This window comes from Triturus cristatus, chromosome 1_2, assembly GCF_964204655.1.
Source record: "Triturus cristatus chromosome 1_2, aTriCri1.1, whole genome shotgun sequence".
Classification (NCBI taxonomy): Eukaryota; Metazoa; Chordata; class Amphibia; order Caudata; family Salamandridae; genus Triturus; species Triturus cristatus.
In genome coordinates, this window is record NC_140580.1 from 201,469,561 (window position 1) to 201,488,172 (window position 18,612).

Here is an 18,612-nt window from a genome sequence, read left to right on the forward strand (position 1 = left end):
CAAAGGCATTAATGTATGCTCTGTAAGGAAAGACAGGGTTTTAAATCCGAGGAGCTGGAGTGCTTCTGTTGAAATATTAAATCCGGAGTTAAACAGGGCGGAAGTGAAGGCGTGAGTTGTGCCTTAGATCAGTGTCGTTCCGCGAAGGCAGTGGATGTGCCTCGTGTCGTCATTAAGGAAGTGAGTGAGTTAAATGAGAGGACAAGTTGTCCTTTCTGTGAACTCAAAATACAACATGAACCCGAAACTCTCCTTCAATCTATCGTTGGACTAATAACCTATTAATGGTACAAACTGTATGCTGTACTTTTAACTTCCACATTGAGCACATTAAATTATTAGTACGTGGACCCAGTTCATATCAATTAGATAATCATGTCTAATCACAGTGACGCCAGTTCAAACATATTGTTCTCTGGGGTTTCACCAAAGGGCAGAGAAAAATGTGTTTTACGCAATAATTAATGTGGTTTGATTCACGAAATCAAGGTCTTGTGAATTTCTGCAAGTAGATGTTCTGTGAGGGAATCTGCAAGATGTGTAGATTTGTTTAGTCTTAAGAATTAGGCATAGATGGGTGAGGAATGAGACTATGTACACAAAGCCCTTCGGTTGTGCGCAGTGGTGAGGGCTGGACCCAGGACCCTACTACTGGCACACACTCTTTCGCCTGGGCATAGCAGGCTCTGGAAGCTAGGCTTGACCTTCAGGAAGATTCTGCACCCACCCTCATGTTCAGAGAGTTTACTGGACAAGGCCTTTGCTGTGGGCAGTGGTACGGGCGACGAGTTGGAACACACGCAGGACCCAGGACCCTACTACTGGCACACACTCTTTGCCTGGGCATAGCAGGCTCTGGAAGCTAGGCTTGACCTTCAGGAAGGTTCTGCACCCACCCTCATGTTCAGAGAGTCTACTGGACAAAGCCTTTGCTGTGCGCAGTGGTGAGGGGGACGAGTTGGAACACACGCTAGACCCAGGACCCTACTACTGGCACACACTCTTTGCCTGGGCATAGCAGGCTCTGGAAGCTAGGCTTGACCTTCAGGAAGGTTCTGCACCCACCCTCATGTTCAGAGAGTCTACTGGACAAAGCCTTTGCTGTGCGCAGTGGTGCAGGCCACGAGTTGGAACACACGCGGGACCCAGGACCCTACTACTGGCAAACACTCTTTGCCTGGGCATAGCAGGCTCTGGAAGCTAGGTTTGGACTTCAGGAAGGTTCTGCACCCACCCTCATGTTCAGAGAGTCTACTGGATAAAGCCTTTGCTGTGCGCAGTGGTGCAGGCGACAAATTGGAACACACGCAGGACCCAGGACCCTACTACTGGCACACACTCTTTGCCAGGGCATAGCAGGCTCTGGAAGCTAGGTTTGTACTTCAGGAAGGTTCTGCACCCACCCTAATGTTCAGAGCGTCTACAGGCCAATGCCTGTGCTGTGCGCAGTGGTGCGGCCACAAGTTAGAACACACGCTAGACCCAGGTCCCTACTACTGGCACACACTCTTTGCCTGCGCATAGGAGGCTCTGGAAGCTAGGCTTGGACTTCAGGCAGGTTCTGCACCCACCCTCGTGTTCATAGAGTCCACTGGACAAAGCCTTTGCTGTGCGCAGTGGTGCGGGCGACAAGTAGGAACACACACTGGACTCAGGACCCTACTACTGGCACACACTCTTTGCCTGGGCATAGCAGGCTCTGGAAGCTAAGCTTTTACTTCAGGCATGTTCTGCACCCACCCTCATGTTCAGAGTCTACTGGACAAAGCCTTTTCTGCGCGCAGTGGTGCGTGCGACAAGTTGGAAGACACGATGGACCCAGGACCCTACTACTGGCACACACTCTTTCGTCTGGGCATAGCAGGCTCTGGAAGCTAGGCTTGACCTTCAGGAAGGTTCTGCACCCACCCTCATGTTCAGAGAGTCTACTGGACAAAGCCTTTGCTGTGTGCAGTGGTGCAGGCGACGAGTTGGAACACACGCGGTACCCAGGACCCTACTACTGGCACACCTCTTTGCCTGGGCATAGCAGGCTCTGGAAGCTAGGCTTGGATTTCAGGAAGGTTCTGCACCCACCCTCATGTTCAGAGAGTCAACTGGACAAAGCCTGTGCTGCGCGCAGTGGTGCGGCGACAAGTTGGAACACACGCTAGACCCAGGACCCTACTACTGGCACACACTCTTTGCCTGGGCTTCACACAGGTTCTGCCCCCACCCTCATGTTCAGAGAGTCTACTGGACAATGCCTTTGCTGTGCGCAGGAGTGACGCCGACGAGTTGGAACACACGCTGGACCCAGGACACTTCTACTGGCACACACTCTTTGCCTGGGCATAGCAGGCGCTGGAAGCTAGTCTTGGACTTTAAGCAGGTTCTGCACCCACCATCATGTTCAGAGTCTATTTGACAAAGCCTTTTCTGTGCACTGTGGTGCCTAGGAAGAGGGCATGGTATTCAGACACACACCAAGCCCACCCACATAGCAATCAAGAAGCGTCACATGGCCTTTTGCCATGGACAGGAGGCTCTGAACGCTGCAGCCCCCTATCCTTAGCATTGTGGGCTTACCTTGTGTTAATATATGTTATTTAAATCAAGGATGAAACAAGGCACCTAGGATCTGTTATTGGCATTCCCTACATGTTTTGCAACAGCAGAAGTGTGTGGTATGTTTTGTGTTGTGCGTGTGTGTTGTCTTTGTGTGTGTGTGCATGTCTAGGTCTGGTCACAGTTTGATAGAAACTTATGTTTAACAAGTCCACTTATTTACCTTCTGTGTAAGATCACTGGCTTCATTGATGTATCTGTCTCTCTCCTTTTCGAGCTGGTAGATGATGTTTCTCTGCTTTTGAGCCTCCTCTTTGAAGCTGTTGATCTCCTCTTCCAGGTTTTTCTTCGATTGCTCATGGAGCTTCACCAGGTTGAGTTGTTTCTGAGTGGCACTGGTAGCCTTTATCATATTCTACAAAAGAGAATAGCAGGGCCTTTAATAGTGAAACACAGTTACCACAAAATAAGCTCAAAACTACATTTGACTTGAAACATTTCAAGGTCCTATATCTGCCCTCTGCTACCAACATAAAGTCCACTTTCAACCTGCCTGAAGCACTGGAAGGGAAGAAATCATGAAAGAGGAAAAGGAGGTGTGTGGCCTTTGAAGCAGTTATCAACATGAGCCAGGAAAGCTCACAACCTTGTGTATCCTTGTGTATCCACGTGGTGATCCTTGTAACACAACCTCCCAGCTGGAGTCAATCAATCACACATCCCAGGCACACTTCCTTTACTTAGAAGAGGACAATGCTCTGCATGCTTCTTATCAATTTCTCTCATTATGGAAGGTGTATGAGTGTGCTATTTGTTACGAGCTCACAAAGAGGGGCTGAGTTTCGATTCAATTCAATTCACTTTATTTGGAAGGATTTCCATCCATAAAAGTAACATACAAATCACAATCAACATTTCATTCCGTTGAAAACAAACTAGATGTTGTCAAAAAGTTACATTTGCAAACAACATCAATTAAAATAAGATAAAGTGTCATTTGCCTTCACAGAGGGGCTGAGGTAGGTGTGTGGTTGTGTGAAGCTCAGGGAGCACAACACAGAAGTGGAGGAAAGATGCACGTATGGGGGGGAATGACCCTTTACACTCACACTTACAAAGTGAGGGTGAGGAATGCCATCTGAAAGTGGGACAGAGATCCAGGCCTGAGGACGTAATAAGAGGAACGTGGATAGATCTGCTTGGATTGTCAGAGATCTTGGCATGAAGAGACAAAAAAGGCACTAAGGAAAGATCTGATTGGGTAACGGAGATCCTAGTACGAGGACACACAAAGAAGGACAGAGGATAAATCTCTTTAAATGACAGAGATCCTGGCATCAAGAGACACAAAGAGGGACTGTGTGGGGTGACAAATGATGGTGTGAGGAATAACAAGAGATCTTCTGTGGGGACAAAACCCTGGCATGAGAACATATAAAGAAGGTCTTAGGACAGAACATCATACTGTGACAGATCCGGGAACGAAGAGTCACAAAGAGGGACTGGAAAGATATCAGTATTCAGTAACAGCGTACCTGGGATGATGACCTACAGAGAAAGATTGAGGAGCGATCTCCTGACAAGACCCAGGCACACAAGAGGGCCTTAAGAGAGATGTGCATTGGGTGTTCAGCAATCTAAGGGTCTGCAAAGGTGTGTTGGAGTGGGAGGAAAGCTATAAACCATTACCTTTAGTGGTAACTCCTGTCCCTGTGGTCTACCTGCCATGTGACCACTCGGTCAGAGTGACATTCATCCCGTCCTACTGAGCACAAGACTACTGTCATATCTGCCACAAAGGGTATAGAAAATGTTAAATGAACCACACACACAGCAAAAAAAGTTCTCTGTGAATTGGAGCCATTCACTTTTTGTTATGAGGAAACAAATTCCTGCATTTTGAGATTGTTTTATCCGATAAAAAAGTTGGATGAGTTGGACCTTTAAACATGGCCCCTGCTTTCAAACTTCACTCCTTTGAAGGTAGTTGCTATGCCACTGGCTTCCTTCAAAGCAGAGAGATACCTGATGGACAGGTAAGGATCTCTAAATAGGGCGGGCAGGGAGCAGAGGAAAAGCCTTGGCTGAACTGGCAGGATGTTGAGATGCCTGACAAGGACTAAATGAGGCCCGAAATGTTTCAACCTACTTGTCACTACACCTTCAAGTACAGTGACAATTCATAAAGAAAAGCACACTTTAATAGGGTGATTTGTTTTTTTGCATTAAATTTAAAACCTTTATTGTATATTTTTTACATTTTTCTCTAGAAGTTAACACCACTGATTTAAAACATTTTTAAGCAGATGCTTGAAAGAGATTTTCCGTACATTAAGACAGACTCTAAACAAGCCTGAAATAGCATTAAAGAAAATATTTGTTATTCCTTATCCTATTTCTTTACTTGTTGAAAACTTTGTTCAGCAGGTGAAGCTGAAAATGCCTTTGAAGAAGATGCTGTTGATTTAAATTTGAAATACCACACACCAATCTATGTACCCTAATATGATACTTCCCAGAAGATCCATTCAAGTTACACTCGAGGTTAGAGCAGGCTATAGGGAATTGCGTGCAAAGATGAATAAGGTACACACTTATGTTACTTTACTGATCGTCCAGTCCACAGATAGGTGGACAGTGACCAATCTTTGGGGAGAGAGATTATCTACTAGAAGAAGCGTTACCAAGGTCAAAGGTAATGTAGGAGGCCCGCTTAGCATATGGTGTCCACTTATTTAAGTGAAGCACCTTGCACTAATCCAGACAAGCCGTATGGTTATTTTAGTGGTCTTAGACAACCTTAGAAAGCTCTGCAAGTGGTAGCTGTGGAGAGTAGCCTTCAGGCTTATCAAGACGGAGTGTTAAGCAGCTTGTATTACCAGATCTAATCATTTGGTGTAGGTTAAACGAAGAAGAACCACACAGTGTATATATAAAAATATCAAAATATCAGGTAGAGAGTGGATCACTGGTCCTGAAAAACCCAGGGTATGCAGAATCAGTACATAGTACTGTTAAGAAACCCTCATTCACGTTTTTGCAGGTGGATTGAAGCGGTATATTTCGATTGTCCGCTCTATGCTTGACAACGTGACAGCATCATCATTGGGTTAATGAATGCTTCCTCCCCGGAGGTTTTTCCTCTGGTTATTCCAGTAGTGATCGTGGAAAAGTGTTAGTGTGTGGTGAAGTGACATATAGTGAAAAATGTTAAAAAATTCGTAAAACCAGTATATAACTTTAATAAAACTGGGTTCGAGAAGGTTAAAAATGCTCTGTGTGCACAAGTTAGACTAGTTACGGTCTAGTACACTATAAAAATGTCCATAAAAAGGTCGACATGTTTCAGCCCTCTCTAATGCCCCTAAGGGTCAAGTGGGCTTTCATCAGGACCTAACAGAGTGAGGGGGACCCTAATCTTAACAGGTCTCCTAGTGAAAAAATGGAAAAATTGTTCCACAAATCTGTTCAATTTGAACCTTGTATCCCCAGATCGTGGGCTACATCAAGTAGAGAGGGAGGTCGTTCCCGCTCTTTGCGGCGGGAGTACGCGACTTATGCTGTCTCTGCCTCTTCTTACCCGGTATATAAAAATATGGCTATTTATTACACAACACTCACTAACACATTGGTATATCTCCTGCCCGGAGATATAAACACAAATACACAAGCAGTTCCAATTGTAAATAGGTAAGTAAGCACAATACACAGTGGTCTCTAGGGGGAGACCAAACCATATACTAAAAAAGTGGAATGCAAACTGCGACCGAAGTCGGGATTTAGACCAGGAGACTCAGAAGAGCTGGGGACACAAGGAACCACCCAAGGTAAGTACCTGGGAACCCCACGGAGGCTGTGAGTAGAGTGGAAACATAGCTTTGTACTTAAAAGAAGTCAACAGAAAAGTCACTGTTGCAGTTCTGAAGAAGAAGAAACCTCCCCAGTGGACCTTCAAGAAATCTCACGGAATACATAAGGTTGGAGAGTCACCCCACCTGTGGACACCCCAGGAACCAGGCAGGATACCTACACCAGGGAAGCCGGGTGATTAGGTGAGAAGTGAAGTCGGGAACCGCCGTAGACCACAATGGAGGACTCAGGTAAAGATGCTGCTGGCGAATACTGTGCAAGAGTCCGGACGAATCCAGGCGTGGATTCTTTTTTTTTTATTATTCTTTTTATTGAACAAGCTCATAAGACAGTACATTATGAAACTCACATGCATATACACAATACAATTAGTTGGTATTGAAGGTGAAACATTGATGGGGAAGTAAGACAGACAATCCTCGCAAGAATAAGCATGGTGTTAAGCTAGCAGTTCTGTCTAAGACCAGGAGGCAATTTATTATGGATATGTTGGCTTATTTTGCTGTGTAAGTGGACCAACATCACAGACCCCTGGCCTCTTTATGCGTTTCTGTATCTGTTCCATGGAGACCACATTTGTTCCCCCTTTTTCACACACACCCTACATTTGTAGACCACTTCCTCTGCTCCCTGACACCAGTCTAAGTCCTTTTCCCATTCTGCTGCTGATGGGGGGGAGGGGCGCTCCCCAGCACCTGGCAATGTTTCATTTTGCGACCCCTGCCGCCAGTTTTAGCCAAAGTTTAGTGTGTTGCGGCCAGTCTCCCTTCCCCAGGATCATTAGAAGGAGCCACTTGGCATCCATCGGGACCTCTGTATCCATTACCCTTAACATTACAGTTGTGACTCCCTGCCAGAATAAGCTGATCTTGAGGCATTCCCATAGGATATGGAGAAAGGAGCCCTCCTGCTGGCAGTCCCTAATGCATAGCGCTGTTTGTGCCCTTCCATATTTATGGAGGAGCATCCGTGAATAGAAGGAACGGTGGAGTGTGTTGAGTTGTATCAGCCTGAATCGTGTGCAGATTCCAATTTCTCTGGGACCCTGGAGGGCCTCTTCCTAGTCGCCGTTCTCTATGTCGCCCAGGTCATCTGCCCAGGCACTGCGAAGGGAAAACAGAGGATCTGGAGCATTGTTAGTGAGTTTCTGATATATCGTTGACGTTCCTTTGTCAGGGATGGGGTCAACCAGTAGCCTGTCCTCTAAAGGGGAATAGTCAGGGATGGCCGTGCTTCGTTGTATGTATCGCTGCAGGGCGTGTATGAGTCTCAAATAGGGAAATTTCTGGGACGACTAGCGCTATACTCCTGTTGTAGGTCATCGAAGAGGAGAGGCACACCGTCTCCCCACACATCTCTGAGGTGCTCAATTCCCACTAAGTGCCAACCCCTAAATCCTGCCAGTGTGGGCACCTCTTGCAACTGGTCTCCCAGCCACAAGGGTGTCATGTCAGTCAACCTCTCCTGCCATCCCAGGAACTTGTTCGCCAAGAATCAACATGACACCATGGCTGCCGTGTGTGCTGGCCATTCCGGGCGCATCCTGTAGGTGTAGAGGAGCGGTTCATAGTTTCCGCTTGGCCTGGCATCTTGATCTTCTCTGTATGCCGGCTCCCCCGTCAGCAGATACCCATTCATTTATAACTAAGAGTTGTGATGCCCAGTAGTACAGCCTGACATCCGGGATGGCCAGGCCACCCTCGTAAGCACATTTCTGAAATTTGTGTAGGGCTATCCTAGGCGCGCCAACCTGCCTCAGCAATCTATGGAGCTCTTGCACCACGCGTTTGAAGAAGGTTGGCGGGACGTATGGGGTGTTTTGCAGGATGTATAGGAGACGTGGTAGGGCCATCATCTTGTTTAGGACGGCTCTGCCCATTAAGGACATCAGCAAGGTGTGCCAGTGTAGTATGTCAGTATGGAGCCTATCTAGTTGAGGGGTAAGGTTCCTCTGGAGAAATGGCTGATGGTCTCAGGTTATATGAATGCCCAGGTATTTAAAGCTGTCTACAGTGATTTGGGCTTCACACCACGCTGGTACCCGAGAGAGGGAACACCACCGACTTGGTCCAGTAAATAGTGTAGCCCGAATAGCATCTAAACAACTCAAAGCTGTGGAGGACTCTTGCTATTAAGTAGTATGGCCTTGAGATATATATAGAACTATATCGTCCGCATACAGGGAATAGCGCTCTTCCTATCCCCTCAGTGCCGCAATGCCTTGGATTAATGGATCTTTTCTGATACAGTGTGCCAACAGCTCCAGTGCCAAGGCAAACAACAATGGTGACAAGGGGCTGCCTTGTCTGGAGCCTCTCTGCAGCTGGAAGGGTCTAGATAGTGCGCCATTGACCCGCACAAGGGCTAGTGGGCCCCGGTAGAGTAGTCTCCCCCATTCACAGAACTTAGGGCCGAAGCCCAGTCTCGAAAGTACAGAAAACAAGAAGGGCCACTCTATGCTATCAACAGCCATCGCACCATCTAGCGCCATCAGAGTTGTCTGTTGAGGCGAGAGATTTTCCGTCAAGTGTAAGACGCCATAGAGTCGTCAGGGGTGGATTCTTAAAGAGAAGAACCTACAAGCAGTGGGGACAGAGTCTATGCCACTCGGAGGTGACCAGAATGCACGGAAGAGCAATGCCTCCCGATGACAGACAGTTCAAAGGAGCTGATGGTGACCTTGTCCATGCAGCTGTGGGGACCAGGCGATGCTGAGGAAGACCAGGAGCTACCTGTGTTGCTGAGCCTTTCAACGTCCGTGGAACTTAAGGAGCAGCAGACCGGTCAGCTTAGTTGCGATGCCTGCAGATGCAGGGGAGTGACTCCTTCACTCCAATGGAGATTACTTTGGGTGTCATTGATGCCCACAGGTCTGTTGAAGATCCTGGAAGAAGCACAGACACAGGCGATGAAAAAGATTTGCAAAACAGCGAGACCAGGAGCAGCAGGAGTCTTTCTAGGTGCAGTCTCCGTTCCAGGAAAGTTAAAAGAAGTCCAAGTGTCCAGACGGTCGAAGAGGTACGTGGTTTTCAGGTTTGAGTCTTTTCCCACGATGAATCTGAGGAGCCCCCCCCACTGGTAAGCCCTTTTATACCCTAAGAAAGGGTTTAGGATGACTCAGGTGTTCCTCCTAGAGGAGGCGCTGGACAGAGTGGAGGATACTCCCATGTCCTTTGTCCAGTTTCATACCAAAGCGGGAGCCAAAGGCTTCTAGAGATGGTTCCAAATGGAGTATACAAGGAGGGCACCAAATGTGCCCTTCAAAGCAGTCTAGTGGGGATGGCAAGCGCCCCCACCCCAGCCCAATACACTAAGTCCTGTCTGGGAAGTATTCACACCTCCCTGTGACAGGAAACCTATTGTTCTACCTTCGCCTGCTTGAGCTCAGTTCAGCAGCAGGAGGGCAGAATCCTGTCTGGGGTCAGCAGCAGCAAGAGCTAACTGGCAGACCCTGGAAGGCTGTTACCCAGAGTACTGGGGGCTTCTTGGAGGAGCCCCCCATTGCATGGAATCATACCTCCAATACCGGTATGGTGTTGGGGTATGTTTCCAACATATTTGATACCAGGCATGCCCAGGTTCAGCACAGCCACTATATAGTTAGCCATCACGTAATGACGGATGGCCACTATATGTATCAAAATGGCAGACCACACATATAAGGCCTGGGGAATTGACTACAATTGGTTTGTAGGGGTGTCCAGCTCATACAGGGGCACTCACAAACTTATAACCCTGCACCCTGCCTTCAGGATTGAAAGGCGTGCTTCAGGGGTAACTTATAGGTTTTAAGTGTAGTGACCTCAGAAATAAGAAAACGTATATCTGTTGTAAGTGGTGATAGCACCAGCTTACACAGGCTGCAATGGCAGGCCTGTAGTCACAGTTTGAATGGTCTCTCATTGATGGCATAATGCATGCTGCAGCCCATGGGAGACCCCTGGTGTACCTGTGACCTGGGTACCTCAGTACCATATACTAGGGACCTCAGATATAAGAAAACGTATACCTGTTGTAAGTGGTGATAGCACCAGCTTACACAGGCTGCAATGGCAGGCCTGTAGTCACAGTTTGAGTGGTCTCTTATTGATGGCATAGTGCATGCTGCAGCCCATGGGAGACCCCTGGTGTACCTATGACCTGGGTACCTCAGTGTCATATACTAGGGACTTATAGGGTGTCAAATTTAGAGAGGAGGCTCAGTGACTGGGTTCCTGATTGACAGGACCCCAGTCAGATTAGTCAAAAAAAACTATACTGACACCAGCAAAAGTGGATGTAACCATGAAAGCAGGTCCTACACAACCCCCCCACAAACAAAATGAGATGAGACTAACCTTGCCCAGTTGAGTCTTCATTTTAGGAAATCACTGGAGAGCCCATCTGCCTTGGCATGGTTGCTCTCAGGTTTATGTTCCACAGAAAAGTTTATCCCTAAAGTGAAATGGACCACCTTAAAAGTTTGGGTTTTCTACCCTTCATGTGTTTTAGCCAAAAGAAGGGCTTATGGTATGACTGAACAATGAAGTGAGTATCAATCAGGTAGGGCCTCAACTTCTTCAAGGTCCAGACCACAGCAAAGGCCTCCCTCTCAATAGCTGACCAACGCTTCTCCATGGGGGTCAACTTTCTGCTTATAGAAGCTAATGGTTGGTCCGGGCCAACTGCATTAAAGTTGCGATACAATCAATCAATCAATCAATCAGGGAATTGTAAGCACGCTACTCACCCGTGAGTTTCTCAAGGCACTGGAGGTGGGGGGCGGGGGGGAGTGTCAGCCGTCCCATTCATTCGAAGAGACAGGTCTTGAGAGCTCTCCTGAAGGTGTTCAGGGAGGGGGAGCGTTTGATGTTTTCCTTGACTCGGGGTATTCATTTGAAGGTCTTACGGAGGATGCAGAGGGTGTTGAAGCAGCTGGAGGGGGTGGCGTTGACCTGTCGGTTCATAGAGAGGGAGGAGTCGAGTACGATGCCGAGGTTTTGGGCGTGGCCTGTGGCGGTCAGAGGGTTGCCGAGGGCGGTGAACCACCAGGTGTTGTTCCATGCCGATGGGTTGGTTCCGAGGATAAGTACTTCAGTCTTTTATGAGTTGAGTTTTAGGCAGCTGTTGCTCATCCAAGCGGCGACGTCTTGCATTCCCCTCTGGAAGTTGAGCCTGGTGGTGGTAGGGTCTTTGGTGAGAGAGAGGATGAGCTGGGTGTCGTTGGCGTAGGATACTATGTTGAGGCCGTGCTGTCGGACGATGGTGGCGAGGAGGGCCATGTGGATGTTGAAGAGGGTTGGGCTGATTGAGGACCCTGTGGGACTCCACAGATGATTTCCGTGGGTTTGGACAGGAATGGTGGCAGTGTGATCCTTTGGCTTCTGCCGTTGAGGAACGATCGGATCCAGTCGCGGGAGGTTCGTCGTATGCCGGCGTTGTGTAGTCTGGCTGCATGTGTGCTATGGGAGACAGTGTTGAATGCTGCTGAAAGGTCGAGTAGAATCAGGGCTGCGGTGTGGCCCTGGTCGAGGAGGGTGCGGGTGTCGTCTGTGGTGGCGAGTAGGGCGGTCTTGGTGCTGTGGTTGCTCCAGAATCTGGATTGAGATGGATTGAGAAGGGTCGAGGACGGCGTTGTCTGCAATGAACCTTGTCAGTTCGGCGTTGACGGTCATCTCAGCAACTTTCGCCGCAAATGGGAGGAGTGTGATGAGCTGTAGTCCCTGAGGTCAGTGGGGTATGCTGAGGGCTTCCTGAGCAGGGGCCTGACTTCTGCACGTTTCCAATCTTCGGGGAAGGTGCTGGTCTTGAAGGTAGTGTTGAAGGTGCGTTGTAGTTCGAGTGCGATGGCGGTGGTGGCTCTGTGGCAAATGTGTGGTGGGCAGGGGTCAGTGGGAGCCCCTGAATGGATGCCTTTCATGGTCGATGCGGTCTCTTCGGTAGTGACCGGGGTCCAGGAGGAGATAGTGGGTTGGCTGGCGTTGCGAGATAGAACTGAACCTACCCCTATCTCAGAAGCATCCGTCTGGACAATGAAGGTTTTGGAGTAATGAGAACAGTGTGCATGGCCTGCTTCAGGTCATCAAATGCCTTCTGACAGCTAACTGTCCATTGAACTTTCTTGGGCATTCTTTTGGAGGTGAGATCATGAAGATGAGTACTATGGACACATATCCCTTAACAAACCTCCAAGAAAGCTCTGACCTGACTCTGGGTAGTGTGAGCAACCCAGTCCATTATGGGCTGGATTTTGCTCCCCAATGGCCACACCTGGCCTCCACCTACAAGGTGACCCAAGTACAGACCCTTGCTCTGCTTTATCAGGCAGTTTGTGGCCTTGGTAGTGAGGCCTGCCTTTTGCAGGGTCCCCAGAAAATTCCTGAGGTGGACCAGGTGATCCTCTCAAGTGGTACTAAAAACTGAAATATCATCTAGATATGCTGCACTATAGGCTTCCAGAGCTGTGAGACCTTTGTTCACCAACCACTGAAATCTGGCAGTTTGAATTCTTCAAACCAAAAGGCATTACAATAAATTGATAATGCCCACTAGTGGTTGAAAATGCGTTTTTTCGCTTGGCATCCTCATAGAGTCTGATTTGCCAGTAGCCAGCAGCCAGGTCAAATGTACTAAGATACTTTGCTGAGGCCAGAGTATCAATCAGCTCATCTGCCCAGGGAATTGGATGGGCATCCGTCCTAGTGACTGCATTGAGACCTCTATTGTCTATACAAAACCTAATCTCTCTCTTATCATTTGGGTGTGAGGTTTTAACACAAGGACAACAGTATTAGCCCAAGGGCTAGCCGAAGGTTCAATGATTCCCAACTCCAGCATCTTCTGGAGCTCGGTCCTGATGCAGTGTCTGGCATGGCCAGGCTGTCTGTAGATTTTACTCTTGACAGGCAGATTTTCACCTGGGTCCACTTCATGAGTACACCAGGTGGTTTTACTGGAAGTCAGAGAGAACAGGCTTGGGAACTGATTGAGGACTTGCCTACAATCAGCGTGCTACTGGTCAATGAGGCTGCCTGCCAAGGCTATTCCACCAACTGACCTATCAACAGGGTCCTGAGAGAGGCGATTAGGGAGAGGATCACTCCCTTCCTCCTGTCCCTCATTAGTTGCCATGAGCAAGCTCATGTCAGCCTTATCAACAAAAGGTTTTAGGCGGTTCACATGAAGAACTCTGTGAGGACTTCGGGGAGTGTCTAGATCAACCAAGTTGGTGACCTCACCTCTTTTTTCAAGGATGGTATGGGGGCCACTCCACTTGTCTTGGAGAGCTGCTGGGGCCACAGGCTCTAACACCCAAACTTTCTGCCCTGCCTGGTAACCCGTCAGTACAGCCTTTTGGTCATGCCGAGACTTCTGAAGCTCCTGGCTGGCCTCAAGGTTTTTGCTGGCCTTCTTCATGCACTCAACTATACTTGAACGCAGACCAAGGACATAGTCCATAATATGCTTTCTTGGAGGTTTGAGAGGCTGCTCCCAGCCCTCCTTAACCAGACACAATGAACCCCTAACTGGATGTCCAAACAGAAGTTTAAATGAGCTGTGGCCCACCCCCTTCTGAGGAACCTCTCTGTAGGCAAAGAAAAGGCAGGGTAGTAAGACATACCATTTTCGCTAGAGCTTTTCTGGGAGTCCGATGATCATACCCTTTAGGGTCTTGTTGAACTTTTCGACAAGCCCATTGTACTATGGATGGAAGGGTGTGGTAAACTTATAGTGTACACCACATGTTTTACACATGGCAGTTATGTAGCTAGACATGAAGTATGTATGTCTGTCTGACAAGACCTCCTTAGGAAACCCTACTCTGAAAAAGCCTCCCAGAAGGGCCCTAGCCGCCACAGGAGCTGTAGTGGTCCTAAGGGGAAAAGCCTATGGATACCTAGTGGCATAGTCCACCAGTCCTAGGATATAACTGTGTCCATATGCTGTTGGAGGGTTTAAGGGACCAACAATGTCTATTCCTACGCTCTCAAAGGGAACCCCAACAACTGGAAGTAGAATTAAGGGGGCCTTTGTAGTGCCAACCGACTTACCACTTGCTTGGCAAGTGACACAGGAGTGACAAAACTCCTTGGTATCTTCAGACATGTAGAGCCAGTGAAAATGAGTGACAAGCCTGTCCCAAGTCTTGCTTTGCTGAAGATGTCCTGCAAGGGGAATGTCATGTGCCAGGAAAAGAAGAAAACTCCTAGACTTCTGAGGTATAACCAACCTTATGGTGGTACCAGGCTTGGGGTCTCTACATTCAGAAAACAGATAGATCCAATGGTACCCAGTGACATTCTCTGCCTCCTCAGCAGCAGCTTGCTGTCTTAGCTGTTTTAGAGAGGGGAAGGATTTTTGCTCCAGGGTCAAGTCTACCCTTGAAGGGCCCTCTACCCCCAAGAAGTCTGCCAGTGTCAAACCCAAGTTCCTCTTGGACAGTAGCTTCACAGGGGCTAGGGCCATCTCCCTCAGGAGATGGATCCTCACTGGGAGTCTGGGAAGAGGATATTTCCTTACCCTTCCTGCTCCTTCTCTTGGGAGCTAGATGGTCCATTTTTTCAGGATCTCAATGCCTAACTGTTTGGCCTGAGCACAGCAAATGCACTGCATGTGTCCTGAACTCCACTTCAGACCAGGCTGAAGTTTCTAAGTCATTGTCCAACAGACAGTCCAAAAGACAGTCCACAGGTAGGTTTGGGGAAACCAAAACACTTTTAGGGCCAGTTACACCTCCCCAGCGGAGATTTACAGCTGCCAAGGTATGATCAGTCTTGACATTGCTTGCATTGGTCACCTGGTAAAGATGACAACGTATGATTTTGTCAGGAGACATAGGTATCTGTTTCACCATGGAGACACTGGCCTTTGTCCCTGTATGCTACAGCCTCCTGACCATTAATCAGAGCCTTTTGTCTATACTTGCCCAAGTTAGTGGGACTTACAAGTAAAGTGACAAGTTCCATGCCACTGTCACTGACAAAGACAGCCTGAGTGGGAGTTCTGCCTAGACCAGAACCCCCTGCAGAACCCAAGGTTAACCCTACCTTGGGGGCAGTTGTACTGATGCTAGGGGGCTAATTGCCTTAAGGGCTGTAGTAGTGGGTTATTTGGTGTTAGCTTTAGAGACATTGGCATATCTTGCTCTGTAGCCTTTCTCCTTACACAGGTAACACCAAAGTTTCTTGCCAGAGCAAGAGATGTTTTGGGACCCAACCCCAGAGGAAGATTTTTGGGGACCTTGTGAAGACTCCTTTCTGTCTTTACCTTTCTCCGCACCCTTCTCTTAGGCCTTAGAAGAATCTTGCTTTTTCTGGTAACCTCCACCACCATTGTTTTTCTGCTTCACCCTGGTACGGACCCATTTGTCTGACTTCTTTTTCAATTCTTGGGGAGAGGTCAGATCAGAGTCCACCAGTGTTGGAAACGCCCACTCCCACTCCGCAGGGTGGTGGTGGACTCCCCGAACACACTGTGGTAGCTTGGCTCGAGTGGTCAGGAAACAGGCGCAGTGCTAAGCATACAATATACCCATACAAGAACCATGCGTGCATCCGTTCCAAAAACGACTCTACACCGTAAAAATTATGAAAATATTCTTTCTTTATCTTTTTCTCTTAGTTGCTGATTGGAAAAATAAATAGGTCAATCACAATATACAAGTTTCAATTAGTGCAGGTCAAATAAATACTGGCTGTTTGATGAAATAAATAGGGGTGATCATAAATAACAGGGCATAAATACAAGTGCAATATATACAGACAATTAAATACTTTGAGGCAATAAATACTGTACCAATAAATATTGTACACCAACAAGTCCTGTGGACCTATAAATATAGTGCAGCAATAAATAGGTAAAAACCCAATAAATACAGTATCCCCAATAAATAATTAAAAGTATACCGCAACCCTCATATAATCAGATGACACTCCAATTCTTAAGGGCTGATATGGCCCAGGCACAGCTTGTAGGGTTGTGGAAGGCTTGAGGGGGGCTACTCCCTGGCTGGGACAAGGCTGAGGCCTAATCTGAGGTAGATCCAAGGGGGGAATACCAGTGCCCTGGCTTTCTCTCTCCACACAACCTCTCTAGGTTAGTCCCAGTTCACCCCAGGCACAGTCAGGTTGGTTTCAGCACCTCCCTAGCCCCTTAGAGCAGTCTCTCAGGTCTCCACAGGGCCTTAGGCGCCCTCTACTCCACTTACTGCCCTTTTTCTGATGTTCCGACGCCGCTGGAGCCGTGTCGACGCCGTGAGGCGGTTCCGGTTCGGTCTCGGCGGCCTCGGCACAATGTCAGTTCTTTGACGACGCCGGCAGGCGGTTCCGGTCCGATGTCGGTGGCCTCGGTTCGATCTCGACCTCCGATTCGACGGCGTCGGGCAGTCTCTTCACGATGTCGACTTCGGGCGGCTCCGGTCCGATGGCGCTCTCGGCTCCGATGACGTCGGCCGGCCTGGCCTCGATGTCGACTTCCGGCGACTCCGGGGTGCGATCCTCACCCCCGACCTCCGGTGCTCCTCCTCACAGGCTCCGGGCGACTCCGGAGTGCGATCCTCACTCCCGACCTCCGGTGCTCCTCTACCTCGGTCTCCGACGACTCCGGAGGGCGGACTTCACTCCTCCGATGACGCCGCTCGCTCGACCTCGGTTCACTTCCTCCTCGACCTCTGGTATTCCTCACGACCTCCGTCGGCGCCCTCTCACGACCTCAGGCGGCTCCGGGTACGACGTCTGCTACTTCAGTCAGCGCCGCTTCTCCACCTCGGGCTCCAGGTCTTCAGGCTACTCGACGCCGGACTCCAGGGAAACCAGTTCTCAGGTCAGAATCTTGCTGTTTTCTTGGTTCTAAGGCCTGTTCCTGCTGTCCAGGTCCTTAGGATAAGTTTCTTCTGTCTTCTTCCCACACAGGGCTATAGGCTGGGATCCATCAGTAGGGACAAGTATCAAGGGTGGGTTTATGGACCCCACTCCAGGCACAAGTTTCCACCCCTGCTGCTTCACTCCTTCCTCCTTCACTGTTGTGCTCCTCTCTCTTCACCAGTCAGGTGCCAACTGCCCGCTCCAACTGCCAACTGCCTCTCTTATCCTCCCAACATTCTAAACGGTCTCCAACTGTCACAGGGTTCTGGAATCTCCTGGAATGTTCTGGAAGGTGCTGGTAGGTTCCAGTGGATGCTGGTGATGTCACAGGTGGCCACCATTTTGTGCTCCAGGCCCTCAGACAGAAGTTTCAGGGGTAGCTAAAATGGCTCCCTGAATCTGCAGCAACACTAAAAAGTCTGGTGGTTCCCAAAAAGGAAAAATTCAAACTGGGTTTGAGGCAAAAGTGGGACAAAATAAATAATGATGAGGAGGGACCACCCAAAGGGCTGACAGGTCTAACACGCGTCCCCCCCAGCTGAAAGTGGGGAGAGCTACCCAACCCCTTGGGAGTTCTCATCACTAAGGCGGAAATACCTTGAGAGACCGTCTGCATTGGCGTGGTCCACTCCAGGCCGATGTTCCACCTGAAAGTCCATCCCCTGTAGGGAAATAGACCACCTCAACAACTTGGGATTCTCCCCCTTCATTTGCATCAGCCAACGAAGGGGTCTGTGGTCGGTCTGAACTAGGAAGTGCGAGCCAAACAGGTATGGCCGCAACTTCTTCAGAGCCCATACCACTGCAAAGGCTTCACGCTCTATTGCACTCCACTTCTGTTCCCTGGGAAGTAGTCTCCGGGATAGGAAGACCACGGGTTGATCCAGACCCTCTTCGTTGAGTTGCGATAACACTGCCCCAATGCCATGTTCTGATGCATCTGACAATGAACTTCTTGGAAAAGTCTGGGGCCCTTAAGACCGGGGCCTCGCACATGGCTTTCTTCAATTTCTCAAAGGCTTGCTGACAAGCCTCCGTCCAGACTACCCGTCGAGGTTGTTTCTTGGACGTGAGCTCCGTGAGAGGGGCTACGATGGTACCGTACCCCTTCACGAAGCGGCGATAGTATCCCGTGAGGCCCAAAAATGCTCGGACCTCAGTCTGTGTCTTGGGGGGTTCCCAGGCCATGATGGCCTCGATCTTCGCCTGGAGGGGTTGCACCGTTCCCCTACCCACCAAGTGTCCAAGGTACACTACCGACCCCTGCCCGATCTGGCACTTGCTGGCCTTGATCGTCAATCCAGCTTGTCTCAGGGCCTGGAGAACAGCTTGCAGGTGACGCAAGTGATCCTCC

At 49.0% G+C, this 18,612-nt stretch overlaps 1 protein-coding gene across 1 annotated transcript in view; it reads right to left on the minus strand.

Moving 5' to 3' along the window:
- CFAP58 (cilia and flagella associated protein 58) overlaps positions 1-18,612 on the minus strand; it is a 617,117-nt gene that overhangs the window by 324,283 nt on the left and 274,222 nt on the right. Inside the window, exon 9 of the mRNA XM_085603453.1 lies at positions 2,771-2,962. Coding sequence (XP_085459579.1) covers positions 2,771-2,962 — 192 coding nt within the window. The remainder of the gene's footprint in view (positions 1-2,770; positions 2,963-18,612) is intronic.